This window comes from Hemicordylus capensis, chromosome 1 (genome assembly GCF_027244095.1).
Source record: "Hemicordylus capensis ecotype Gifberg chromosome 1, rHemCap1.1.pri, whole genome shotgun sequence".
Classification (NCBI taxonomy): Eukaryota; Metazoa; Chordata; class Lepidosauria; order Squamata; family Cordylidae; genus Hemicordylus; species Hemicordylus capensis.
In genome coordinates, this window is record NC_069657.1 from 135,131,346 (window position 1) to 135,143,876 (window position 12,531).

General features: G+C 40.7%; 1 protein-coding gene across 3 annotated transcripts in view; it reads right to left on the reverse strand.

Moving 5' to 3' along the window:
• LOC128340459 (ubiquitin carboxyl-terminal hydrolase 6-like) overlaps window positions 1-12,531 on the reverse strand; it is a 206,198-nt gene that overhangs the window by 73,689 nt on the left and 119,978 nt on the right. For all 3 annotated transcript variants that reach the window (XR_008313730.1, XR_008313731.1, XM_053285562.1), the window contains exons 7-8: window positions 6,759-6,866; window positions 1,261-1,370 (exon numbers count right to left, since the gene is read on the reverse strand). Coding sequence is in view for 1 of the 3 variants with exons in the window: in XM_053285562.1 (XP_053141537.1) it covers window positions 1,261-1,370; window positions 6,759-6,866 (218 nt within the window). In the remaining 2 variants the exon portion in view is untranslated. The remainder of the gene's footprint in view (window positions 1-1,260; window positions 1,371-6,758; window positions 6,867-12,531) is intronic.

Here is a 12,531-nt window from a genome sequence, read left to right on the forward strand (position 1 = left end):
ACAATGAATCCTTATGAATATTCATTATACACCAAGGAGTCTAAACACCTCAAAAATTCCTAAAATACAAACTGAGTACCCAGTGGTACTACTCTAGAGCTTAGCTTTTTTTCAAAAAAAATTAAGCTGGGGATCCATGTTGGGGTTAGGATAGGGTGACTTCGAATCCCCATTGTTTCCTATGGCAGAAATGTTCAAAATCAGTAAACAAAAAAAAAAAATCATTAAAGTAAACCAAGTGTCCCACTGCCTTGAAATTTGGGTGGTAGGTGGCACCCATAGGGACCTACCCATCACCCAAATTTGGTGCCCCTAGGGCCTTGTCACGTGGTCCAATCCGGTCCTAATCTGAATAGAATAAAAAACAAATCAAATCTGGGGTGATTTGTGTGTGTGTGTGGGGGTAGATTTGGACACAAAACAGATCAGGGGTGATTTGGACACAAAAAAATCAGGCACAAATCAAATTTAAAAAAATCAATTTGTGCACATCTCTACAAAATATCCCCTCTGTTAATAGCTTTCCATTCCCAAGTCCAGTATTCTCAACAGACAGTGTGTGATGCATTACTTTAAGCCAACACCTGCTTAAGGATAAACCACCTGTTTACTTTGCAAGTTATCTGTGATCTAGTTCTCAATGCCAAACTACATATGACATGAAGTTTCATGTAACACACTCTATGTACACATGCATGCATTTTAAATGAAAAGTCAAAACCTAAAAGCAGCAACCAGGAGCAGGTGGAGAAAGAGGTGCTTAACCCGTCCCCTTCCAGTCATTTTTCCTCTCAAAATTCTCCCACACAAATTGTTTTTCCATGCACGGTGGCCATGAGCGCGCTGGCATCGTGCACAGGGGCAGCCGGGAGACGCCCCACTGGTGCGTGAAGGTACTCCGGAGAAGCGCCAAGATTACGTAAGTGGCAGCTAGTGGGAGGAGGAGCAGGTACGGAACTGCTCTTCTCAAAGGGGCTGTGGAAGCCCTCATTTTTAAAAGGGATTGTGTCAGCGATTCGGACGCCAAATGGATTTTAGCACATCCCTAACCTAGATCTAATCTGTTTACTTAAATAGTCATCTCTCTGCTAGTCCTACAGGCTTGCAGTAAGCTGCTCACTCTGTTTCATGCTCTTCCGGTATACTTTTCAGGCTTTTAAATTCAAAATGAAGAATTTGCAGCAGCTGGATGAAAGATCTGAGATAGAACATATTAAATATGAAGCACAGATATGCAAAATCCATGCACCAGAAATGTACCTCACTCCATAGCGATCCCGGAACATGATGTGATTTCGAAAGGTGCGGTTCACATCCAGGTCTATCTGCTTTATTTCAGATGAGAAACTCTTGGCTTGTTCTTTCATTTTCTTGAAGAAGCAAGAGGGGTCAAACCATTAAACATCTTTTACAATAACTTTAAAACAGTCAACTTTAGAAAAAGTGAAAGAGTCTCCCATTTGTTAAAGAATCAGAGCTCTTTATTTCATTCATTTCTCAGATATGTGCTCAGACAGAGCTCCCTCTCTCTGTTCTTGGTTCAAGTGAAGTTGCAATGAGGCCTGTTCCTTTCCTTTGCCAGTCCCTTTACTATTAAACCAGCCATGAAGTGGAAACAACAGCCAGGTAACTTCAGAGAGCAGTAAGTCAAATTATTATCTTGCACTAAGAAACAAATTTTTTTGGTATCAATGCCTTGCATACAAAAAGGCAATCCCTTGGGTCTGGGTGTTTTGGCAATATATACACAAATGGGCTAATTCATGTTGATGCTCTTAGAACACAATCTGATACATATATTTACTTAAATCCAAATCTGAGCAAGTGTGTTCAATGGATTTTACTCTCAAGTAATGTGTGTAGGATTGCAGCCTTAATTAGGTATAATCTAGTAATCTATGTGGTCGCTAAGAGTTGACACCGACTTGATGGCACTTAATCAAATCAATCAAGTAATCTAATTAGATGAAAATCAAATAAATAAAATCCACCACTATGACACACTCCCCTTGTACAAAGATTGTTTTCTGTTAGTCAGTCATTGCTAGGATATCAAGCTGTGGCAGACAAACACACTCTGAAGTATTTTATGGTCATCAATTAAGTTAATTGGCATATAGCCTACACAGATGCTTCCCACCTTTTGAATCACTTGATGTTTCAAGAATCTTTGAACCATCAGCTGTATGTTCATTATATGGGAACAAAATCATTCTTCAGACTCATTTTGCATGCTAAGTATTTTCACTCAAGGAAAAATGCCCCTAAATTCATACTTGGGGAAAGTGAGGCTATGTATACTTCCATCTGATTATCAAAAAAGTGCATGTAGACATTATAATTTTACTGACAGAAGAGACATGCAAGTGCTCTGTGCATGAAAATTCTAATGAAGAAAGAAGCTCCCAGTTTGCACATCAGATGGTTCATTCAGAATGAAGAGGACAGAAGAGGAAAGGGAGGAGCACTTTGGCCAAAGACATGAGCCCCAATTCGAAAGGCATGTGGGAAGACTTAGGAATGCAGAACGGCTTGCTGGATCAGAGCATGATGTTCTAGAAAAGAACCTATGGTGGCTGTTTAGCAACGTAACAGCGAATGCATGTTTATTATGATGAACATATCTCTGATTGCATTAGGAGACACTTATCTCCATTCTTTTTTCAGTACCTAGAAGCAATGCTCTCTGTACTCTTCCTTGGATTTGCTTCATGCATGCACTCTGTGGGCTAGTTCAGACAGTTCAAACTCAGCTCCATGTGATGTCTCCAAATCTCAGGAGCACATGCTCCCTGCCTCCCATGCCCTCACGAGTGTTACAATGAACCAAGATCGGTCATGATGTCCAAACCTATTGATCCTGGTTTATTATAACCTACTTACTTTAAATAAAAACGATCTGCAACAAACCAAGCCTTGGCCATGACTGAGCTTGGTTTATTTTAACTTAAATCAAAAGTAGACACTCATGTGGGCATGGGAGAGAGCGTGCACTCCCAAGGTTTGGGAATATCGCACAGAGCAGGCTTTAACAGAGGTTGTGCGTGAAGTCTGAACCAGCCCTATATCTTGGGAATAAAAACTGTACTATCAGAAAGCATCTCAAGATCAACACTAGTAGTTTTAGGAAAGTAAAGCAAAAGATGGGTCACTAAAAATCGATGATGCACTTAACTCTGTCTTCATGGAAGTTAGTGGGTAATCTGGCCAATATAAAGCCAACCAGCAAAGATGTTCTCTCCATCTCGTTTTGGATTCATGACCATATTTGAGGGGATATTATTCTGGGCTCACAGAGAAGGAAAAAGCTAACAAAACTCATTAATTTCCTTTTAAGTCTGGTGTTCAAAAAGACGTGTGTTCAAAAAGACGTGTGTTCAAAAAGACATGAAGCTGTGCAATAGTGAAATAATTTCAGTGTAATGATGATGTCTAACCCTGAAATTACTACGATATAATATGCAACCAATATAAACTGTATTTAACTATTTTACAATTTGTAATTTTATCTCTGCAAATTATTTTTTAAAAATAGAGAAATGAAACTGTTTGGTGGTAAGATGTTAAAACAATACTTAAAGCGACAAAATGTATAAAGGCCCTCTGACTTTCAATTAAACTTCTGCTCCTGTATCCAAGTTGCACATGAAAAACTTTGCTCTGGCTCCAAGCTTCTTCTAGATCTTGAGGAGTTAATTGCTGGCCTCAAGTGGCACAAAGATGAAGAAGATTACGAACAGCCGATTTCCGGGATTTATGTCCAAGTGAATCCTATTATATTGCAAGTCTCTTGTTTATTGCAGACCCCTCAGGAGCTTAGTTAAACTGTTTGTGACTTTTGTTTATTTTAATGGCTTGCTGTGTGGGCATGGCCAGGTGGGAACATCCTCTGATGAGTGTGGAAAAGATGGAGGACTGGGGTATTAAGAGAATTATGCCAAGAGGCAGCCTCTCAATTTATGCTACTGGTTAGCATTATCTATCCCATTTCCTTTAACTTCTCATCCTATTCTGAACTGACTTGACTTCACAACTAGTCAAACATGAATATTATTAATAATGAGTATTAACATCCTTCTTAATAGGAAAAGTGGTTTTTATAAGTTGGTGGGATATTGGGTGCCATTATTAACCTTGTTATGCACAGCTTTTAGAGTATCACCTATAGGCCCAAGGCTGGTCTTAATAGTTCTTTTGCTGAAAGTGGCACAAGGAAGCTTTAAACTCATGAGACTGGTAAAAGACAGATTAGCATTCAGGCACATCACAACAGGAAACTGACAAATTTGCACTGACCAATCCTTCTGCTCTCTATGTTCAGAGAAAAGAAAGTACCTGGATTTCCAAACAGTGTCCACCAAACAAAACTTTTATAGAAGGGATGTTGAAGGACGACAGCAGGTTTTTTGTTTGACACAGATTTCATTGTGAAACCTGTATCTGCTGATTGGCCATCTGGGCAAAGGCTAATTGTGTGTGGCTTCGAAGAGCACATGGTAACCACATACTCTTTAAAAGTATGGGACCGGTTCGCTTCTATATATGTTTAAATGAAAATGGCTCTGGTTATTACTGACTTCCATTTACCTTAATAAGCACTCCTCTCATTTAAGACACACAATTAGCTGTGGGAAGTGGTACCTCTGCATTGGAGAGAAGCATCTTTGTTGCTCATTATTAATACATTATGAGAGGCATGGGAGCTGAGAGGCTTTCAGAAGCCCAGAGTATCTTGTGCCACCTTGAAGACTAACACGTTTATTGAAGCATACACTTCAGTGGACTAAAGCCCACTTCATCAGATGCATTAAATTGCCAAAACAGATTAACATGGCTGCCCCTCTGAAGACAGGAAATTGAGTGATCTACCTGCCTCTGTGATATGCCTGGTTATCACAGAAAGTCTTGGAAGATGGCTTCCAGTCTAGACGGCCTAAGTGCCTTTATGACATGTTGGTCAAGCATGAGTTCTCCTACCAATTTTTAATGCCATTGGGACTTGATACTGCTAAAGAAGTTATAAAACACATAGCGGACATTGAAAAGAAGAGTGATTTGGGACAGACCTCTGCAAGAAATTTCCTTGGCAGTCTCGCAAATTACCCCAGACCAGACCATTATCTGATGAGACTAACTATTCTGTCTCATAGACGGGCCTTCTCTGTTGTATGATTTAATGCACTCCCATCTGCTGTTCTGGAGGGCAGGTACCAAAAAAAAACCCTTAACAGCCAGATATGCCCCTGTGGGCACGCCACTGAGTTTGTGACCCATATTCTTTTATATTGTTCATTTTATAGAGATACAGTATTCGTATTTCTCTTATTTCCCCCCTCTTATTAAACATGCCTTATAGAACGGATGACAAATACAGATCTTTCCTTTTAGCTGATTGCTATGCACTCAACAGTGTGTGTAAGCCAGATTCTGGGCATCTGCATGTAAGATCAGGTCTGAGCTGGTTTGAGTTATAGTTAGTGGTACTATGGAGACATATTTGTATTATTTGTACTACTTATCCTATGTTTTGTGCTGTACTTGTGGTGTTGGGTCAAAGGCCATAATAACATATTCATTCATTCACTCACAGAAAGTCTTCCAATTGTGGCAACTGTCAGGGTTCCATGCTGACAGCTCCACAGGATCTGCAGAATGCTGCTGATCAAGTATGTGATGCCCAAGTAAAACCTAGCCAAGTAAGACAGCTAATTAGAAAGCACAGGCAAAGCCACTCAAGGATGGCAGGTAGCCAAGGATATGTGATGGGGGAAGCAACATCTTCAGCAGGGAAGCACAGGAAGAACAGTTATTGCTCTAATGCCTCTATAAGTTCCACACTAAAAATGATGCTTTAAAAAAAAAAAGTCATATATGTGGAACAAACTAGTGTTTTGAGTTCAGCTTTGTTTTCATCAAGTTCCATGGATCCATGTGCTGCAAATTCAAGAAAGCAAACGCTTGATTTCAGCTCAGCTAATATGATTTCCTGTTTGTGCTCGGTTTTGAACTTATATTTCAGGCAAAAAATCCCCCGCAGAGAGGCAGGGATTTAACTGAGGAGGGGAGATAGAACCAAACAACTTCTGCTTGAAAGAAAATCCTGTACAGTACACTTTTGTTTAAAAGAGACTCTTTTTATGAAAGGAAGAAAGGCAAAGCAATCAGAGAAAACTAACTAAATAGCTCTTCAGCAGACAAATGGGTAGGTTTAGCGATGCTCTTTGTGAGAACCTCCTTATTATACTTAATAATCTTAGGGTTTTTCCTCACAGTAAGTACACATTTATTTTGCATTGCCTATGTGCAGTCAGTAAGTTTCCCCCTTAACTTGTACTTCTGTTGCACAGATAAGCATTCAATGCACATACAATACAATTCCTCCTCCAGATAAAAAATTCATTGCTATTTCAATTGTGGTTTGAAACGTGGTTGCAAAAGTGTCATGGTTACCTACCTCATATTTTTCGTCACATAACTAATGATGAATGCTTGTGATTTTTTAAAATTAATGTTTTGCTCATTCCTTTCTTTGGAGGCTATATGCTTCCCCACTGTACAGCTCAAGGATACAAAAGGCCACCTATCCCAGTGAACAACAAACAAATCATCCTGCTGACAGTGCAATGCCTTCCTTGACTTTTGAATTAATGTATGTGCTAACATCTGAAATAAAGCACCCACAAGGTGGGTTTAAAAAACAACAACAAAACTTACTATGCTTTGCACTTCCATGCTGTACACAACCAGAGATGCCTTACCTCATACTTTCCTTCATTCTCCATCTTGATTTTTTCAATGTCCAGCAGGAGTGACCAGACCTGGCCTCGCACTTGGAGGGGAATACCTTTATAAACTCTACGGAACATCTACAAAGTTTTAAACAAAAATGTATTAACACAATAATTCTTAGAGGTATGTGCATTTCTGAAGTGTAACAAATCCTTTAATAGTTTGACAGTCCATAAGTAAGAGATCAGTCATTCCAAAACTGATTTAACCATCTTAATCCCCCCCCATGTAAACTGCTTTGAGAACTTGTTTGTTGCAAAGTGCTATACAATAGTAGCTGCAGCCGCCATCCCATGTTAACATTCTTACTCTTAATACAGATTCCTTGAGTAGATGCAACTTAACATGGATAGTGGCAATAATACAGGTAGGAAAGAGAGTGTATTCTGCTTAGTTGAAGCACAGCATCAATAGTCTTTTTTACTGTCAACATTCTGATTAACAGCTTTGATGAAAAACTTGTACAGCAGTACCCTGCTACAGCGTCTGTGGTTTTGCGTATCCGTAGCCGGGGAACTGACACCCAACCTCGGCATATGTGGGGCAGGGGGATGAAAAAAGGGTTAAATCCGCATATCCCCAAGTCAGGGGATGGCTGGAAATGACCTCAGATGTCATTTCCAGCCACCATTTTGATGTTGTGGCTCTTTCAGTTTAAAAAAACCCATTTTTTCCCATGACAAATCGTATACAACTTGGCACTTAGGCAACACACAGACAGTATATTTAAGGGTGCTGTGGACATTGGGTAGTAGCTGGGTACTATGAAAGCATCTAGAGATGCAACAGTAAAGTCATTTTCCTCCCAAGGTTGAACTAACAATTCAAGCTGTTATTTGCTTCTAGAAATAGAAAATCATAACTGAAGTCATTATGTTCTCTTTTAAACTTTATTACTATTATATTTTTAAGTTGTGCTTCTAAGTTAGCCCTTCCCCTGGCAAATCAATATGAATTGTGACCCAATTAACACAGTCTGCATAGAGGCTACATGAGTACAACTAGGTAACCAGCCCAATATCCAAATAAGCAAAGACCCATTTTATTCTCACCCAAGATCCCTGCATAATTGTCTGCAATAGCAACACAACAATTTTTCCTTATTCCATATCACTTCACTGCCCTGCCCTCCCTCAGGTTCTCTGTGGAGCACCAAGAAGACGAAGGTTTTCAGTGCATCTTGATAAATGGGCTTATTTAGACAGTCTTGGTTACAGTATTACAGCCCATCAGTGGAGACGGTTTTGGGTTCTCTTAACAGAAGCAGCTAGATGCTACTATAGTTGGCAGCAGAGCGTAAAGATTAATTCATACTCTGTATAATCAAAGCTGTACATCCTTAGAAAGAAATGCTGTACCAACATAAGTCATGTTCTGCACCAGGAGAAGTTGGATTCACCTATTCAAGTTGGATTGACCTATTCAAATTAATAATGGATGCATGGTTTTCCTGGTTTTACTTTTTTTTTTTAAACTTCTGATTATCATGAGTAGATGCAAGGAACTATGTATATGGATAAATGGACTAATTAAATACTTAGGACGCCCTACAAACTGGCCACTGGAACTTGTCTTCCCCATCCGGGAAGCTTCTAAGGATTAATCAGCCCCTACCTACACACTTTTAAGCCTATCTATATAGTCATAAAAGTTAGAATGTTTTACCCAAAAAAGCTGAGATTTGTGAGATACTGAATTCTGTGCCCAAGTACAAAATTATGTGCTTGATCAGTGTGAACTCTGAATAATTCCTGGTGGGACTGAAAGGTTACCGATTCAATGAGGGGGAAAATACAGGTGGACCTCGTTATCCACAGATTATCTGTGGTCAAGAAAAAGGCACCTGACCTCGACATACACCGAAAGAAAGAAAGAAAGAAAGAAAGGAAGGAAGGAAGGAAGGCGACCTCGTGGAAGTCATTTCCAGCCATTTTCTTTGATGGAGTCACAAAATGGCTCCTATCTGTGGGAAAATTGGAGGGGGGGGAGATACGGATTTTAAGCCGATTTGGTGCCACAGCATGACTCAGGGGGAGCAGCAGAGCAAGGTAAGATGCTCTCCCCCCATCCGCTGTGAAATTCAGCCGATTTTTGTCCAACTGGGATCCTAACCCCTGCAATCCTATAGGTTCCCTTAACTCAATATTTGTGATTTCCATATCCGTGGGTGCAATCCGGAATGGAACCCCCACGAATATCGAGGTCCATCTATAAGGTGAAAACTATTCCATGAGAAAATGAGGAAAAATTAAGCTACAAAGTTTTCAGTCACCAAAGCAGACTTGCTCCAGTAGGACTCCATGATCTTAGAACAGGGCTGCACAACTTTGGCCCTCTAGCTGTTATTGGATGACAACTCCCATCATCCCCAGTGGCCACAATCAGGGATGATCAGAGTTGCAGTTCAACATCTGCAGGAGGATCAGACTTATGCAGCCCTGCTTTAGAACAAAGGAGATCACCCCAAGCTTTAGAGATCAATAGGGATGAAAACACTTTGAGGTTCAAGAAGTGTCTGCAGAGAAAGGAGCAGATTTTAGGTTTTTTTCTCTCTAATGAGAACATATTGAGCAGCATGTCAATAGCTTTCAGCGCTTCTCTGCCAAAATCTCATTTCAGAGTACTGAAGGGTGTTAAGTGTCCAATAAGACAAAATTATAATGAACAAACTGCCTCTAGTTTATTTATCTATCTGAAACTCTCCCTTATCCTTCCTCTCCTCAAAATGAAAGTAATAAAATGCCTCCGTGCCTGAGGAATAACTAATTATAGATGAACATCTACTTCCCTTCACAATAAACATTTTAAGAGAGAAAACAATAGCCCACACTAGGAGATAACAAGGTTTGTGTCAAGGGTGCAATCCACTCCTCCTCCTAGTGTTTTTACTCCTACTCTTGGCATGCTTTAGACATGGAAGCATTTTGAAAGGAAATTCAGCTGCTTTGCTGTAGATATTTGGGAGCTTAAGTAATAGAATTTGGCACTATAGAGACAGCTGCTCTCTTGACTTCTTACAAGAGTGAACTAAATTGTTTTTCTAATTTTAAGAGCATTTTTTTTTTTGAATGGGAATCCTATCTACACACAAACTATTAAAATTCTAGCGCAAGTAATGCTATGGCTGCATTCAGACAATTCTCCAAATCACGAAGGATAGCGAGTGATGAGGTTCAAGCGTTCCCTCCGCAACATCTTGGCATAATGCAAAACTTACTGATCTAATTAAACCATAGTTTGCCATTAGCTGGCAAACTTAACGAGCTCTCCAGATCACGTTGGCAATACATGGCTTGATCCTGGTTTGCAATCCTGGTTTGGAATGCTCACTTAGAACACACTTTGCCAACTTGGATAAAAAGGCAAAGAATCGTCAAAGCAGATTATGGAGTTATCCAATATGCTGAAAAATGGGGTATGTTTGAGCCAGTTGCTTGTCCATGATCCTCCAAATCATAGCTTGGAGGATAATCTGAATGCAGCTTGTAAACACAGTTTCCTGGCTGGACACTGCCATGCCAGTAATAATTGATCTTTCTTCAGAATTTATAATTCAATCAAAATCTTGTGCCAAGTGCAAATTACTATTTTTTAATGTTCAAGAGAGCACTGCACTAATATAGAAGAATTGCATGATACTGAAGCAAGAGCACTGCACAACCTTGACTAGGAGCACCATTTGGGCTGTCTTTTTTCAGTATCACGCAATTCTTCTATATCACCCAAACAACAGATTAAGTAAGTAAGTAAGTAAGTATGTATGTATGTATGTACGTATATCTCGCCCCTCCAGTACGCTACTGCTTGAGGCGGCTAACAATAAAATACAGTACACAATAAAATAGAATTAAAGAAATAGAGTAAACAAATTAAAAGATAGGTTAAAAACCACCATCAGTATTAAGTTCAAATTAGAAGTTATTTTAAAAGCTAAAAACTGAGAATTATAAAAACTAAAAACTAAAGAACCTACCAGATATAAGAAAAGATGGACGGAGCATTAAAATGCCTCCTTAAAAAGGTGTAAGTTGTTTTTTAAACACACTAAGGGAGGGCGTTCCAGAGCTGAGGGGCCACAACCCCAAAGGCCCTGTCTCTAGTCCCCGCCAACTGTATCTCTGTTATTGACGGGGCCATGAGCAGGGCCTGAGATGATGAACAGAGGGCCCTGGCAGTTTCATATGGGTGAATGCGGTCCGAAAGGTACTCTGGCCCCAAGTCGTGTAGAGCTTTAAAGGTCAAGACCAGCATCTTGAATCTAGCCCGGAAGTGGAATGGTAACCAATGAAGCTGCCGCAGGATGGGTGTAATACTCATGGAATGATTTGCACCCATGAGCATCCTTGCAGCAGCATTCTGAGCCAGCTGAAGCTTCCGAACATTCTTCAAGGGCAGCCCCACGTAGAGCGCATCGCAGTAGTCCAATCTGGATGTTACCAGCTCATGAGTGACGGAGATCAGATCCAACTTCTCCAAGTAGGGTCGCAGCTGGTATACCAGCCATAGTTGGTAACAGGCACTTCTGCATACCACCGCCACCTGCGCCTCCAAGGACAATGTCGGGTCCAGAAGCACCCCAAGCTGCGGACTTTATCTTTCAGAGGGAGTGTGACCCCATCCAAGACCAGATTTACCTCATGACTCGGATGATCAGTTCTACCAACCCAGGGCACTTCCATCTTATCTGGATTAAGTTTCAACTTGTTTGCCCCCATCCAGTCCAGAACAGCCTCCAAGCCCCAGTTCAGAGCATCCACTGCCTCCCTGGTGTCTGCTGACTTAAAAGATAGGTAGAGCTGGGTGTCATCAATATATTGATGGCAGAGCAACCCACACCCACGGATGACCTCTCCCAGGAGTTTCATGCAAATGTTAAACAGCATGGGGGACAACAGATCCCTGTGGCACCCCAAAGGCCAAAGGCCCAGGGGTGGAACAGGCATCCCCCAGCACCACCTTCTGAGTACAACCCTCCAGGTAGGAGCAGAGCCACCATATAATCATGCCTCCAAGTCCCAGCCTGGCGAGACATCCCAGAAGGATACCATTCTATTGAAAGCCGCTGAGAGGTCCAGGAGGCGCGTGAACATCTTTAGACCTCAGAAATAGCTGACTGAATGATTGGTTGGTTGGTTTGTTTTTACAGTGGAAAAGTTCTGGAACTAAGAGTTTGCAACTGCATTCCCTGGAAAGAGTGATGAATGAGCAGAGGTATGTATCCCCATTCTCTATTTGCTCTGCAGGGACTATTGTGCAGTGCACCTGTCTTGATTGCAGAACAAAATAGTCTAGTTTATGGAATCTAATCTAAAAGAATTAGACCACCCCATATCAGGTGAGATTAGATATCCCCCTTTGGTCATTTTCAGTTCTATGAATTAGATTTCCAGATGACATCAGCAGGTATCAAATTCAACCCGGCCATGAGGTAGACTAGGGAGCCATCTCAGATAATAGATTTTGAGTGCATTTAAGGGCAGCAGGGTGGGCAAGGCATAAGCCATGGGGAATAGTCCTTCAGAAACTTTCTCCCGAGCACTGTCTATTCAGATGAGTGGGAGCAGCACAGGAGTAGGCTGTTTGCCCCATGTTAGTAAATTATTTTTACTGTTTTTAATTGAAGTACAGTTCGATAAAACTGAATTTTCTACCTCAAGCACCAAAATCTTGTGGCTGAGGCCAGTTGGGGTTTTATACCAAGTACAGAAGATACAGATACAACTACAGATACAATTTATCTGG